The sequence below is a fragment of the Hydra vulgaris genome, chromosome 04, assembly GCF_038396675.1.
Source record: "Hydra vulgaris chromosome 04, alternate assembly HydraT2T_AEP".
In the NCBI taxonomy this organism is placed as follows: Eukaryota; Metazoa; Cnidaria; class Hydrozoa; order Anthoathecata; family Hydridae; genus Hydra; species Hydra vulgaris.
The window spans coordinates 41750001-41767500 of record NC_088923.1 but is presented as its reverse complement, the minus strand read 5'-3'; the positions used below and the strand labels follow the sequence as shown (position 1 = coordinate 41767500).

Below are 17500 nucleotides of genomic sequence, written 5' to 3'. Positions count from 1 at the left end.
CAACTAAAAGATTACGAGATTGTTGTTTTGCTTTTTTATCTTATAACAGAATGTATACTACTAACGTGAAAATTACTGTTTTGAAATTGCATTAAAATAATTTACTCTTTTTTAGATTTATAAACCTTAAATAAGTTAAGAACTTCCTGCATGAAGTTTTTTTTTCTTAATTAACGCTAGTAAACATTATATGTTGTAAACATAAAATAACTTGTACAAAGTGTAGTAAGTTAATATTAATAATATAAGATAAATTACTTCTACAAGATTTAATTTAGTTTTAGTTTTTCTATAAAAAAGAACGTTTAGTTTTCTTTTTTCTTAAAATGTTTATTTATTTTTTAATCATTCTAAAAAGTTAAAATAATTTAACCTTCTCTATAATTTTAATTAACATTAAAACAGTTGATTTCGAGTAATTTTAAATACACATTCAGTATAAAGTGAACACATCCAAAAAATTTATTTAATTTGGGGTAATATTTGTTATTACTAATTATAATAGTTAAAATGATAATAATAATAATAATAATAATAATATTGTTATAACTTCATAAAAAAGATGTAGTTGTTATAACATAAGGATCCGCTCTAATTCGAGATGAAAATTAACCGTGAAAACTCGAAATAAATTTTTTTCATATATTTATAGTTAAGTTTGCTGAAATTGCAATGAAACTAGCATTTTATTGCAGTGTACATTATTTAATATCATGCACGCTGCAATGTATATTAATATTTAACATACATTGCAGTGTACATTATATAATACATTATTTCAATGTGTAGCAACGCACGACCTGCGTTGCTACACATTGAAATAATGCTTTATATACTTACTTGTTTTTTTTTTAATTATTTGTTCATTTTTCAATTAAGTGAGATATTTTGACAATAAAAAAAGTTTATGTTGCGTAAATTAAAACCTTCATATTAATCTAAAAAATATCTATATTTTGAACTGTAATAACAAAATTTATAAACAAAAAAACTACTCCTAAAATTTACTTCAGTTTTTCATATATTTCTTTCAATCTGATAGAAATCAAGAAAGTTTTTTTCAAGGCATTTAAATGGGCCCCTTTTATTCGGAGGTTTTTAACTAAACACTAAATAAAGTCAATAAATGCAATAAAACATTAATGCAAAACAATTCTAATGCATAACACACCTCTCTTAAATAGTAAAAAAAAAAATATTTGTCTCTAGTCCCTGGTTCGTGATTGTATAAACTCAAAATATTGATAATTTGATACCATAAAACTGAATATTGTCTTTAAAATGAATTTAATTTTTCAGATAATGGGGCCAACAAGACTTGGATTGCGAGCATGGCTAGAAGTTCAAGTTAACAGTGGAATGTACAAAGGTTAGTTTTTATTTTAGTTTATCATTGTAAACTTTGTGACGTTTAATGTTAATAGTTGTTTACAAAATTTTAAAAATCGACATTTTAAAATCGACAACGTTACTGTTTTAATGTTTTCAAAATTCGTACTTCAATTACCAATATCTAGTACTTTCTGTTAAGCAATGTCCTACAATTATGATATAAGATGCAATCGCTGCTAACGGTTGAACTGATTTGCACTTTTTAAAACAAGATAAAACTGTCAATTCCGCAATTTTTTTTTTTGAAACTTTAAAGAATAATGTATATAATTGGTTTCTAATGAAAAAATTTAATATTTTCATGCGCGACTTAACCTCTTGTTATCAACCAAATAATGTCAAGAAATGTTCAAGAAAAGGCAATTCTTGCACTGTGGGCGTCAACTCATCTAATTTAAACCCAATTGAAAACTCTTAGGTGTAATAAACTTGAATATTATATGTTTCTTAACGAACCTATTTTCACGAGAGTGAAAAAGTTATAATAAAGTTATAAATAACCCCTAGTCTCTTGGCGCCTCAGTGTTGCAAAAAATAGAGGCTGTTCTAAAACTTCGAGGAACCCTTGCAAAGTACCAAAATAAGATTAATGCAGTGACTTTTTTATTCTTTTATGTTGATGTATCTTGTTTTTTGTAACAAAACACTTTCTAGTAATAAATGCAGTTACTATGCAATTCAAAAACTGTTTTGCTATAAATGTTGGGTTGCCAGATCTCCCCGTATTTGTATATTCATAGATAAATAGAAATGAAATTAAAAAAAATATTCAAAATTTGATATCATAAAACTAAACATTGTCTTTAAAATAAATATTGAATTAGTTTTTCCGATAATCGCGCAGACAAGACTAGGATTGCAAGTTCAGATAAGTTGGCTAAAAGCTCAACTTATCTGTATACTTTTAAAGGAGCCAACATTTTTTTAAATTTTTTTAAAAATTATAACGGCGGTACGGTTGAGAATTAAACAAAAAGTAGCAGAACAGTTTTCTAGATTGTTAACAAAACGCCTTTCTGGCGTGTTCTGGCGTACTTTAACCCTTGTACTTAGATATATACTTTTTGAGTTTTTTATTCAAGCAAGTGTTTAATTTGAACTTATGATTTTAAAAATTAAGGTTTACACTGGATAAATCAAAGCGAAGGTACTTTTCAAATGTCATGGAAACACGCCTCAGGGCAAGATTGGAATAGTGAGGACGCTTCGTTATTTAAGCAGTGGGCCATTCACACTGGAAAATTTCGAGAAGGTTGTCTTATTTGATATATTTTATTTTTACATTAAACTGCAATAAAATATGTAATTTTAGATATGTAATATGTATATATTTTTAATATGTATATACATAAGCATACAACCCTCGGAATTAGGAAAAATAAGATCGGCAATAATTTGCCGACCTCAATCTTTTAAAGATCGGCATCATGTCGACAAAAAAAATTTGATACCAAGGTCTTACCATAAAACATAGAAACGAGATAGCAAAATATTGCTGACCTCAAACACTTTAAGGTCTGCAGTTAGGTCGGCATTGCTGAATGCCGACCCTAATTTCGAGGGTTTAGTATATATACATATATATATATATATATATATATATATATATATAATATATATATATATATATATATATATATATATATATATATATATATATATATATTTATATACGACATTCATAAAACATGAGCATCAACCATTGTATTCAGTGTGAATCTATAATAAAGTTCAGAAAATAGTTAATTTTATTTTGGCATTTAGGGATTGACAAACCAAACTACAAAACTTGGAAAGCTAATTTTAGATGTGCGGCTAACTCTGTATCAGATATTAAAATGCTCAGAGGAAAAGGAGAACTTAAAGGGACAAATGCAACGCGAGTATTTAAATTTTCTAAAAACACAAAGAGTAAAACAAATGGTGATTATCTAATAAATACTTATTAATGTGTTTAATTTAATAAATTTTTCTTTTAATTCTGAATATTTTTTATTTTAAATTAGTTTACAGAAAAAACTTTAAAAAGACTGCTATTGAGAAGGTAATTTAAATATTTAATATTATATTAGTTTGTAAATACCTTAACAAATTTAAATAAAATACCCAAAATGTTATTAAATAAAGTAAAGAAGTAAAAATAAAAAATGTTAAATTTTTTATTTTTACTTCTTTATTTAATTATTTACTACGTTATAAATGATTAAGTATTGATGAGAAATATTATTAGAGTAATAATAAAAAAATCTCAAAATATTTTTCTCTTTTTTATTATTACAATTAATTTTACAGAACCGTTTCTTGCTAGCATGCATTGACCAATAGTTTATCATTTCATTTGTAGTTATTGGTTAGGCACATGACCGACCTTGTTATTTAGAGTAGTATTGCGGGAGAAATATTCACTTTTGTATATTCAACTAGCTAGTTCGGATGATCGGCGCACTACAGATAACAGAATAATTCCAGCACGGTGGAACTGTCCCTGTTATTCTTTTTTTTGTTGCTGTTTTTTTTGGAAAGCGAATTGACCAATTCGTGAGCCAAGAAAGGCAACTATGCAGGGTGAAAACAGTTTACTAAAAAAGTTACCAAAACTGATTAAATTGAAATCTTAAGAATAAAAACAAATTTTTTTGTTTTATTCTATATTGCAAATAAGATCGTTCTAAAAACTTTTACAGCATTCAAAAATTTAGTTTTTTCATTAAAGACATAAATAAGATTTTTTTATGATTCTGCTGTTTGGCATTAACAAATAAAAGTTTTTGAATATCCGAATTCGTTCTGCAATGTCCTCTTTAACTATCACGTTAATATGAGGTGACAACAGACTGAAACTTTCTAAATGTGTAAATAAACTTTCTAAATGTTCAAAAATTTTGGAAGAATGAACCTTTAACTGCCATTTTCTGGAGAAAATTTACATTTTATAGCAATTTTTAATGTTGGTTGTCAACCAAATTCACCAACATGAAATGAATGTAAGGTAAAGCCGCCTAATGTTGTGTCTTTGACCAGAAATCTGATTTAGAAGATAGTGCGACTCCTCTGGTTAAATGAGTTCAAAATCAGTACATTGCATGGTCCATAAACAATAGGCTTATGTACTACGTTTTTGAATTTTTTAAAAGCTTGAAAAGATTCTAAAAGAATCCAGTTCTTCAAGGAGATTCACATCTTTAAAGATTAATTAATTCAATGTTGCACCATGTGAAAGGAGTACATATTTACATGAGATTGAAGTTCACTTATAATTTTGGCCACGTTCACGTCAGACAAAACAACAATGTTCTAAGCATCAGTTTCAATAAAGCTTAGCTCAATTTTGCTGTAGTTCTCTGAAAGTTTCTCTGATACATCATTCAGGATATGCTTCTTACTTCTTTCTTTAGCAACTCTTTCTATAATCAATCGCTCGCTTGGTAGTTATTGGACATGATAACTTTAATAATTTCAGGAGACATTTTTAAAAAGCCACCAGTTCTACTAACTCCAGATTTGACCAAGTGATCAAAAAAACTTTCCAATGGAAGAGAACCTTTTCATTGAGATGTTCCAGGTTAATGAAATAAACAACAAGGTGTTTAGTTTTGCCTTTACTCTTGTCAATTGTACCATCAATGTTTGTAAAACAAAAAGACAAATGTTTTAAAATGTTATAAATTTTTTAGAAAAACTTTGTGACTCGACATTTCGGAATTTTGCTACTTTGTTAATGATTTAAAGCCAACTTTGATGATATCAGAATCGGATATGAATATATGGATATTGGATATGGATTAGATATTTTTGAGCTGGACCTAACACATTTTTCTTAAAATACTTTATGTTGATTCTTGCATAGGTTTAAAACAAAGGAAGTAAACAGACTGATCTGAGCAGCTGTAATTGAAACCACAAGTAGCTTCATTAATACTCTGACCGATAAGTTACAAAAACTTGATGTTGGTTCTTACATCGTAAAAAGCCAAGCTGCTACTTTAATTGAACTGAAAAATGAGTTTTGTAGTCAAGTAAACTTGGGCTGGTTGACCCAGTCGAGTTTATTCAAAAACTATGCGCTTTATTGAGTTGGGAAACTAGGTGATGGTTGGTAGTAATTCAACCCAAAAAAAATCAGATTTATTAAACCATATTTATAAAAATTAGATTATAGTTTATAGAAATATTTATTGAAATAGATTGAATCATATTTAGAGAAAAGTGGGGCCATTTTAACAATTTTTGTTACATCAAAGTTAATTTTTAACAGTTTGTTTGACATTTCTATGCTCTCTGGTATTTGACAGTACTGCATTATCCAAGTTCTAAATTTAAAGCGTATAGTCTAAGGATTATTTTAGTATACATTATTAAATAATATTAGGTAATGGTTTGAAAATAAAATGTTTTTACTTTACACATTACGACGGAGCATTACGGCTCTCAACATTTTTTTTTTTTTTAATTTTGCTAAATAGCTTGTTTTAATTTCCGATTATAACATTCTGTATTTTGAAATGGTTTGAAATAAAAAAACAAACTTTGGGTAAATAATAAGAACTTAATAAATAGCAGTTTTACGTTTGTTCAATATTTAGAGGGTTTCCTACTAAGGTTCGACACACACAAGTACACAAGTCTATTAATTAAAACTTTTCAAAATCAACAAAAAAATTGATTTTTATCAAAAAATGTTGATAATGTAAAGAAACTACACATAGGAGTAGATATTTAAAAAACATGTAATTGCTGTGAGTTTTATTTAATTAAAAAAAAAGCGTAAATCCATATAACATAAATCATACAGAAATTTTGAAATAAATTTTTAAACTAACTGTTAAAAGTTTCAAACTTGTGTCCTTTACGAAATAACGGCTTCAAACTCTAATTTAAAATCTAGATCATTTCTGATCTTATATTCCTATAACCTAGATCATGATGTTCCTAAAACCTATGATCCTACGACCTATGACCTAGACCTATGGACCCTATGATCCTATGACCCTATGATCCTATGACTCTATGATCCTATGATCCAATGACCTAGATCATGATGTTTCTATGACCTAGAACATTTCTGATAATAATAAATTTACTACAAAAAAAAATAAGTTAATACGAAAATCAATAAATTGCTCAATATAAGTTGTACAGACGTTTTGAATACGAATGTTTTCTTTTAGTAGCAATTTGTTATGGCACAAAATACTTAAAAAAGAATTTAAATTTCGTAAATATCGAACCTTTTAAGTCTTTGAGACTTAAAACAGTTGTTAATAATATACTTACTTTGCTGCTCAAAATAAGGTGACTGCAAAAAACATTTTTTCTATATTAGTCTTCTAGAAATTGTGTAATAATTGTTTTCAGAAAAAATTTAAATACTTGGTGTGTTTTTTAGATGATCTAAGATGATCTGAACGTTTTGCCTGCTGATTTGATGGATAGATCTTGTCTTTCAAAATGCTACGAAAATTTTTGATTGAACACAATTCTGGGACGTATGAGGATTGTTTACTTTTTGGCCAAAAGTCATCTTTTTGGTCTCTATGTAGAAAATGGCGGATTTCGCATAATGTCCCAATGCTTTAACAGGCCAAAACATATATAGGCATTATCTGAATGGTGCTCTACAATAAACGGCGTTACTCTTTTGTGAATACACTCGTTCAGACAGACCTTCTTAAGATAAAGTGAAATATGATTTATCGTCAAAAATGAAAGACCTTTGTTGCAACTTTTCACACAGCCGAAGGCATCTTGGTCTAATCTGTTCTTTCTGGTCACCGTTCGCTTCGGGATTCTGATTTTTTTCTTTTATGGGTAGAAGACTTGTTTTTGAGCGTCAGGGAGGTGTATTGATGACTGAATTAAATTTGTCGAGCTGCTTGGCAATACAAAACAGTGTCATTATGGTCAAACATTGCTTTTAGATGCTTAACATTGGTTTTGTTCATGATAACCAGTTATTTGCTACTTTTTACCACTTTGATGGAGGTATTCGTTTTTATTTTGAACGATAATCTGGTATATGGTACTTCTTTGCATTTTTTCAGCTACAAAGTGCTAAACGTTGAATAGTTTTACCTCTAATCTATTAGCTAGATTAAACTCGCACACACATTTTTTTTGCGTTTTGAATTCGCTGATGCATTTTGGTTTTTAATTTTTGAAAATGATTTCTAAAGCAAATAGAGATAAATACAAAACTACAAAATACGTAGCTGACGAAAACATAAACAATTTGATACGACATATTTTTTGTCGGCTAAACTTTGCCATACTTTCTACTTGCCACCCGTTAAGGGGTATTTTTTAAATATCACAACTTTATAAGAGTACCCTCTTAAAAGTTATGTAGTTCTTCAAGGGGTAAGAATCATAGAGGATTAAATATAGAAAAATAGTTTTGATATGCACGCAGTTTAATTTTTATTATATTTAAAAAACATGTTATAAAGACTATAAAAATAAACAATACATATTATAACAGCATTATCAAAAGTGTACTTCAAACTCAAAACACAAGATGTTAATAATAAAATTATTATTCTTACATTTGCTAGAATTTTTTTCTTACAATTAAAATTATTGTAAATAATCTTGATGTAACAACTTTAAAAAAATATGTTTGATTTGATTTTATTTACACACGTTCATGAAATGGAAAGATTTAAAATGTTGAGTTAAAAATTGGGTTAAAATGTATGCTTGATCCCCAAGGTAAAAGATAGTTAGGTATATTTATCATACCCTTATTAAAAAGATTTTATTTACCTCACCTAAAGTTATAAAATTATTTACGACTCAATTTTAATATTGATTTTTTCAACGACAGGAACATGAGATTAAGAAAACAAAAACTGAGACCAAATATCTAACTCGGTCCAAATCAATCATTCAGAAAAAGCAAGATCAAGAAAAAAGTCAAAATAAAGAAAGAAAAAGTTCAAGCGAAGAATTTAAGAATTTCACCAAAGATATAAAATTTAAAATGCCCGTTGAAGATAAGAAATATAAGAACTCCTTAGAAAATGAAAAGTATAAAAATTTTAATGAAAAAGAAGAATATAAAATTCTCACTGAAAGTGAAAAAGGCAACACAGAATGCAGTAGGTGCTTTTATTTTACAAAACACGCACACTCTCACATACACACGTGTTTGTTTGTTTGTTTGTTTGTTTTTTGTTTTTTTTTGTGTGTGTGTTTTATAACATATTGATATATAATTTGCTTTACAAAAGTTAAGGATAAGCATATATTATATAAATTGTACATATATATTAAAGTTTCCGTTATCTTAATAAAAAGATACTATATAATTGGAAAATATATACTATAATAAATGTGGAAAATGTAAAGGTATGTAAAATAAAGAATGTGTTTAAGAATGCTAATTATTGTATGCAGGGGGTTTTATCAATCTCTACTAATTGATTTAAGGGGTCAGCATTTTTTAATATCTTTTATATTATTTCTTATTTAATGAAAAATTAAATATAGCTTAACTTGCACAATTCAGATTTAACTTAACTTATCTCAATGCAGCATGCATGTATGTCTAGAAAACAAATTAAAAATTTTGCCTGCAAAGTAACCATAGCAGCATGCTGTGGTTGTCTTGCAAAACAAAGGAAAAAACAAATGAAAAAAAAATTGAGTTTAAATCAGTCAATTATATTTATATTAAAACAAATTAGGTTTTGTGACATTATTTTTTATTCCAAAAAAATTCAACCTTCAAAAACAAAGAACATCAGATTTAATCAAGAAAACATCAGATTTAATTAAGAAAAATAAAAAAAAAATAAAAATTAATCATAGATTGTGCCTTATTATAATGGAGAAGCATAACTGATTGGCACTGGTTCCTGTAAAACAAGGAGAAACATGCTCTCAAACTCATGCTGTAAAAGTAACACTAGAAGACTAGGTTTTATTTTTGTTTTGTTTTTTTGTTTGTTTTTTGAGTGCCGCTCTTTTGACACAACTGTTTCAAAGTGTTTTAGAAGTGAAAATATTTATAACTCTCAGTTGTTTCAATACTTATTTATTAAGTAATCATTATTTATTATTTTGTAAAAACATACGTTAACTATAGATTTAGAAATAAAAAGATTTTTTAATATTTCTCTGTATGTATTGTGCAAACTCTAATTGTTTGTGAGTTTATTTTAAAAAAATTGTTTGTTGTAAACTTTCTAGAAAATAGTCTAATGGAAGAAAAAAATATATTTGCTTTGGATTCAGCTGTTGATTGTTTGTCTGAGTACAAAGTACAAAGTTGGAATAATGACTGGCAAAATAAGGTATTTGCATAACTTTTTTAAAAGAAAGGTACATACATATTTAAAAACGTTCATAGTTTGTAAAAATTGTTAATCATTTTTAAATCTTTACTGAGTTAATTTTATAGGTTGGAATAATAACAACAGTTTATATTTATAAGAAATATAAAATTTATAATTCATTTAGTATGAACCATTTATTGAACTATGACAAGAATCCTAGTTTTTTTTTTTATTATTATTTTGAGAAATTAAAATAGGTGGTGGTTCCAATAAAAGAAACTTTAGACTATTTTGAATGATAGTATGACAATTGTACAAATAGATAATAAAACTGAATTTTGATAGCATTACGGATTTTTAGATTTATTTCAGGTTATTTTTAATCGCATTATACCCACCCGCATCTTTTTTAGATAACTCTCTGCAGCCATTCTAATCGCTCAAGAATATAACTTTTAATGCTAAGTATTTATTAGATTGTAAATTTTAGGTCGAAAATTTTGGTTCTTTACTCTCAAAGATAACATAGCTTTAATTTATTGAGATTACTTATTGGATTTATAGACTTTATATAAAGCTATGCTTATTTCTTTTGTTCGTGGTTAAGCTCGTCTTATGATTAGATAATAGTTCTTATTGCTAAATTTAAATTAGGTCATAGTTACTATTGCTAAGTTTTAATAAGGTTAAAGTCGTTATTGCTAAGCTTTAATTAGATTAGGTTACAGTTGTGATGGATATATTTTAATTAGGTTATAGTTGTTATTGCTGAGTTTTAATAAGGTTATAGCTGTTATTGCTGAATTGTTATTAAGTTCTAGTTGTTATGGATAAGTTTTAATTAAGTTTTAGTTGTTATGGATAAGTTTTAATTAGGTTACAGTTGTTATGGCTAAGTTTTATTTAGGTTATAGTTGTTATGGCTAAGTTCTAACTAGGTTATAGTTGTTATGGCTAAATTTTAATTAAGTTATAGTTGTTATGGCTAAGTTTTAATTAGGTTATAGTTGTTATTGCTAAATTTTAATTTGAATAATTTACTCCGTTAGAAAGATCTTTTAATATATATAATGATAATTGAAAAATTGCTGCAGTGAAATGTCTCATAAATAGTGTAACTGTATTTACACATTAAATAGTATAATTTATTAAAATTATTTATAGTGTTTATTATTTTTCTTTAAAAAATTAAAAGCATTGAAGAAAGATCTATATTTTTTCAGTGGTATCTCTTCTACAATTTAGCAAAGCCTGTCTTAATTTAGCCAACCAAAATATTGTTGTAGAACGCCGATTCATTCTTTGCTATTCAACGCTAAGAAAATTACAAAATAAAATAGAATACAAACATCGTCTACTGCAAAATGAATCCCTTTTCTCAAGAGATATTTATTAAAAGCCTAAATTTTTTTAGATAAAAATTTCAAGAAGAAAAAGTTGTAAAGCATTTAATGTGCTTTATGTTACCATACATTTTGATGTGGATTTAAAGACCAAATTTTTTAGTGCAGTCATAGGAGAAGCGTAATGCAAATTTCTAATAAAAAGCTTTAAAAAAATTTTTTTTTATTATTATTATTATTGCTATAATTTTATAAAAGAGACATGCTTACACTAGATTCTTAGCTTTATACCCAAGCATTGTTTAAAAAGCGACATTGGTTACTAATATGTAACGTGCTTTATATTGTAAGCATGAAATAGCGGATTCAACTTAATTAATTAAATTATATATAATTTATAGCAACTATAGTGCAAAGTTTTTTGTAAAAATTTGCAAATTTTTGGTTGTATTTTATAGTCATTAAATTGTGTAAACTGCTCCATCGCCTAACTTAACAAATTATTTATATAAAAATCAGTATTAACTGCAATATCACAATGTATAACTTAACTCTTCTTTTAGTTATTTTATTTTTTTTCATCACAATATCTTTACCAATAAAAACATTTCACCCAAAGCGTTGAACTTCACCAGCTTACAAGTTATTCGTAAATAGTAATGCTTAAAGACCTAGTAGGCTTTAAAAGTATTGCATACCATTGACTGAAATAAGATATATTAAATTGCTGAATATCAATAAACAAATAAAACACTAGTTAATTGTCTGGCTATCAATATGTTTTCTCATCATTTATATTACCATACTATATCGTAATACTATTAAACGCATATCAAAATGCATTTAATAGCGATTGATACAATCTAGAGGTTTTTATTGATTTGTCCAAAGATTTTGACTCAGTAAACCATAACATACATGTTACTTAAAAACTAGAACACTTTGAAGTTTAAAGGTAAACCTTATGGATAAAAGGAGACCTGAATAACAGGAAGCAATTAGTACTTAAAAAATAAAGGTTCAAATTTAGGATCATTATTGTTTTTTTACTTTATATAAGTGACTTATATTAAGCATCAAATATATGAAACACTCTTTTTTTAACAAATGACTATAAGCTATTTTATTCTCACAAAAATCTTAAATCTCAATTTAAAAAAACAAAAAGAACTTTTAAATAAAAGAAACAAGTGGTTTATCACTAACCAACTATTGGATGTTTATAACTAACCAACTATTATTGGATGTAGAGAAAACTAAAATTATTTAATTCTGTAAGTATAGTAAAGCTAATAATATTTGTTTTTATTTGCTCAATCTTTTAATTAGAAATACGATATTTAAAGACTTTTAGGTCAATGTAATAATTTTTAAGTTTTAGATCAACATAATAAATCTAAATCAACTAAATAAAGCGCAGTCATAGGAGCACTTGCGGTGCAATGGTAATAGCGCTAGCCTTGGAATCAAGAGATTCAAGGTATGGTGTTTGTTCTTTCCGTATAAATGTTCCTAATCTGACGGTGTCCTTTACATCCGCAAACACTATTCTTTTATTTTTATTTTTACTTGCCTAAACCCTTAGTGTGCATAAGCGCAGTAAGTGTATGTACAGTCATTGTGCCTCTTCTTCCTAATAAAGTCAGTTTCTCTGCTACCTCTATAAATCTTATTTTTCCTTTATAATCAAGTTAACCGAGCTAAAAGATGATTAACGAATAGGAGTTGGAAATCTAAAGCAAAATTTGTAGATGATTGAGGAGAGTGGTGAGAAGTGGGATAGCCTGAAATTTCTAATTAGGAGTGGTGTCTAAATACTGTTATTTAGTGCTAACCTTGCGTGTGCTAGAAGCCCTAAATTTAAAATGTACCTTAAAAAAGTGTTTACATTGGGGTGAATTGGAAGAGAAAAAATAAATATTTATGCCCGCTTCTTCCCGTCGCCATTTGATTATTTCGATTGGTGAAAGCTCTTGAACATCTTCATGTCGATTAGGTGATTTTATGATTTTACCAGTTTAAACACTTTCCATTTAATAATTTGTATTAAAATGTTGTTTTAAATTTTATTTGTCCCGTTTCTACTCACACTTGTTCCACTTCACCCCAATCGCACGGTTTCTCTAAAAGCAAAAACTTATATACTTAGTTATAATTGGCTGGAAACCTTAGGGGATTGAATCGTTGCCTAAAAAGAAGGTTTATTCGTAAAAACTTCTTTGTTTAGTTTATACATTAAATAAAAAAGATATTGCAACTACACTAAAAAAAATTTACGTGTCCCACTTCTCCCCAATCTCCCCTACAGCTCTAACAGAAGCCGACAAATAAAAAGTTATATTTAATTGTGGACAAGTCTTGTTAGTCTAAGTTAGATCATAGCAGTCATAATACTTAACTAGTCTGGAAATGCGGGCCGTTTCCTTATAACACTTAAGTTCCTCTCTATACTAGTGCTCAGTCTACTTTAGAGTGCATCAAATTGTAAACATTACATTTCGCTATAGTTAAGTTGCATATATTCTGAGATAAGTATCCAAATGGCAGGAGCAAATTGTGTTTGTTTTGGTTATTCAGTTTCAAGTTATTATTTTGGATTGCATACATATTTCGTATTCCGAATAAAAATGATGAATATAGCATAAAATAAAAACACCAACTGTTGATAAATGTAGTTACGTGACAGAGGTTGTAGTGGTATGAATATGCATATTCAAACCATATAGCTTATATCATATAAGCATTTAAGTTATATGCTATATGAAAATATGTTATAGATGCAAACATTTTATCGACTGTATAACTTGATGGATGTATATGGGTATAAATGCTCATATATTCAGAGTATATTTATTTAAAATGTTAGCTAATAGAGCTTAATAAACTCTATATTCTATATAAAGTTTACTTAGCTGGAGTAGTTGATAATTTATATATCACTCTTTACATTATGTTGGTATCTTTTCTGGAAATAAAAAAAATCAAGTACAATTTTATCATTTTAGACGGTTTAATAGCACTTATTACTGTAAAAATGTTTTTCCATTTTTATTAAAATAGAAAAACATTTTTACAGTAAAAACATATTCAGTAAAAAAAAATTAGGATTTAAATAAATACTTTAAAAAATAGCTAGTATATCAAAGCTTCTTAAATTAAAATTCAAAAGCTCGAATATAAATTTTTGTTTTTATTATGCTGTATTGCAATTTATATAATAGCAAATAAAAAATATATACTTGATGCAATAAAGATGATGAAAATGTCTGCTACCAAATATTGCACCACTAACATACATAAATCAAACAATATTTAATTTTAAAAAAAAATTACAATGTATTAAAAGAATATTACAGAATTCTATTTAAAAATCACTGTGTATTAAATTAAGTTACAGAATTTTGTTTCAAATCTTGATTTTAAATTTAAGCTATAATATATTATCTATTTTGTTGAATGCAGAAAAATATTATCTCAAAATCTAAGGTTATCTTCTACTAAAACAAGATATTTCATGTTAATTATCTAGTTTCAAAGTCAGCTGCAGTGTATGATGATATACTTGACTAATCTAGGTGACTTTTACAACTGGTGACACTGCATGACAAGCGTTTCTTTTGCTTTTGAAAGCAATCAAAATTTGTAAACTAAATTTCTTAAAAGTTGTTGCTTGTAAATTGCGATGATGTTTCTGCAAATTGCAAGTTGTTAAAAAGGCATTTTAAATGATTACCTTTTACCTAATCCACCACATTAAAATTAGACAACTTATTTAAATATGATTTATCCAACTTGAAATATACAAAAAAAAATATATATATATATATGTAAGGATGGTAAGTTTATACTGTGGAACCATGTTGCTTATATATTCTATGAAGACATAGAATGTGGCTTTTGTATTTTACCCAAACTTTTGAGCATATAAAATTGAAAAAATATTTATTAAAAAGTGTTAAACTTGCTGCCTAAGTAATAATTTTTTGCTGTATTAAAAATTTTATTACATGGAATAGCTTATTTGAAAATTATTTTGGACACTAACAACCACTTTGTGCTTGCAAGGATAACCAATCTATTAATGACTTTGGCTTCAATAATAACAAAATAAAAAAACTAAAACTTTTTTTTTAGCTTTTTTTAAATACCTTTTATATTTGTAAAATATATGTAAAATAGTAGTGTTGTCATTATTATTTTAAAATTAAAAAGACAATTATATTATTTTTATTATTTAATCTTGTATTATTATAAAGTTACTACATCATAAAACTATTAAATATACATGAAGTATTTATTTTACTACTCTATGAAAATAGCCATTTTAGTATGTTCAAGTCATCTCGCTTTTTCTTTAATGTTCTTGTTCCAAAATAGATGGTGTTTTTTAAATGATGCTCTTTATATATCAATATAATTTGACATTTTTAAATCTTGAAAGCTTTTAGGTTATCTTTTGCAATGTCAAATCTACAAACTTGTATATGAAGTGTTAGATGATTATGCATATTTAGAAGCAAGCAAATAAGATAAACACTGCTCAAGATACAACTTAGACATGTTAGAACTAAAACCAATTGTCAAATTAGAGGTACTAAAAACATTCCCACTAGGTTATAATAGAATATTTTGTTTAGTAATGTAGTGGGATACACGCTTAAACGTTATAATACCATTGATAAAAGAGATATCAGTCAGATAAACAAAGGCAAGATTTGCTACTTCAAAACATGAAAGAATAATACAATTTTGGAAAACATGAATGAAAAGTACAGTTATAAAAAGAAATTGTTTTTCCAGAAAATATTTTGTAGAATCAGCGGTACAAAATTTCAGCATTTCCATCTAATGAATCAGTTATATTTTTACTAGGAACTAAGCTGTAATGACTTCTTCTGATGAAATACTTGAAATATTTATACTTGATTTTAAATTTTTTAATTCGGCTTATAGCAGAGTACCAAAGAAAGCAAGCTTTTCTGCAATCTAAATTAAATAATTTCAAAACCTAATAAGTTGAAGAATAATATTTGCTTTCTTTTATTCTTTAATAAATGTTTATCAGTAAACTTGTCCTTGTGTTTGGCGTTGAGGTGACGAGACACCTTATGATATACATCGTTTCTTGCAAAACAAACACATAAATATTCTCGCTTTACTTTGGTTAGGATAAATTAAATTAGGTAGTCTACTGTTTGAACTAAAATTGAGGTTTGTCTCCAACAAATAGCAACTCAATAGCAGCTAAAACAGCATTGAATTCATTCAAATTTTTAAGTCTGCGCTACAAAAAGTCTTTTTAAAAACTTTTGATACACTCTCAGTCTGGTCACCCCATAAAGTTCAAGTTATTTTACAAGATCCATAGAAAACGGCCCGCGTTTTCAGACTAGTTAAATTCTATGACTATGGTTAGATTTAGTTTTCAAGTTACAAGTCTAACTTAGATTTAGTTGCGGACAGACTGACCACTGCTTTCAACAAAACTAAGAACTTGTTTAAGGATATTAAGTAAACAATAAACACTAAAAAAACACAATTAGTTGTTTTTTAATCTTCTAGAATAAAAATGTCATAAGATTTTAAATTAACTTAAATCTAGTTAAAGTAGTTGTTAAACTGGAAAAATTAGTCAAATTATTAGTACTTATATTAAGCAAACAAATCGACTCTCAAAAAAATGTAACTCGAGTTTAGGAAGACGATAATTTATAGCCCTTTATCTACTATCAGACATCCTTAAATTGAATAGTGTGCAGTGATGCTTATTGGAGAAATAAAGTGGTGTGAACCCACAGGTAATATGACAGTGCTCTTTATTTGTTGATATTTAAAACACTGTTAGAGAAATTAGATATAGTTTTAAACAAATCGGTAAGACATGAACATGAGTCTAGAATTCTATTTGAATCTTTTTTTCTTTTTTTTTTTTCTTTTTTTTTTTTATTTTTTTTTTTTTTTGTAATAAAAAAAAATCCTTGCAAGGAAATGCCACTCTGCAATACTGGGTAAGTTATACAAGGATGGTGTATATGTACATCCTGTAACCGTCCTTGTCAAAATATATACATATATAAATTGTCTTTACACATTGTTATACATATATATATATATATATATATATATATATATATATATATATATATATATATATATATATTGAAAATTCTATTCTAAATTTATTGCCTATAAACAGTCAGCAGTACCAGTATGAAAAACTCTGGCAACGTTAGAACAACCAGAAACCAAAGCACAGAAAACAATGAACAGAAAAGCAATAAAAAGAATTTAAAGAAAGCAGTTGAAGTAGTATAACCTAAATATTAAACTATTTTATGACCTAGATCCAGTTTGTACAATTGAGTGAAGATAATGAATAAAATAATAACTTGTATATATATATATATATATATATATATATATATATATATATATATATATATATATATATATTTATTTATTTATTTATTTATTTAATAATTTATTTAT

The 17500-nt window shown here is 26.8% G+C and overlaps 1 protein-coding gene across 4 annotated transcripts in view; it reads left to right on the top strand.

Annotated features, from left to right (window-relative positions):
- LOC100215166 (interferon regulatory factor 9) overlaps positions 1-17500 on the top strand; it is a 74884-nt gene that overhangs the window by 49678 nt on the left and 7706 nt on the right. For all 4 annotated transcript variants that reach the window (XM_065796379.1, XM_065796376.1, XM_065796377.1 and 1 more), the window contains 6 exons: positions 1300-1369; positions 2513-2644; positions 3157-3315; positions 3399-3436; positions 8216-8489; positions 9583-9686. In XM_065796379.1, the coding sequence (XP_065652451.1) occupies positions 1300-1369; positions 2513-2644; positions 3157-3315; positions 3399-3436; positions 8216-8489; positions 9583-9686 (777 nt within the window). The remainder of the gene's footprint in view (positions 1-1299; positions 1370-2512; positions 2645-3156; positions 3316-3398; positions 3437-8215; positions 8490-9582; positions 9687-17500) is intronic.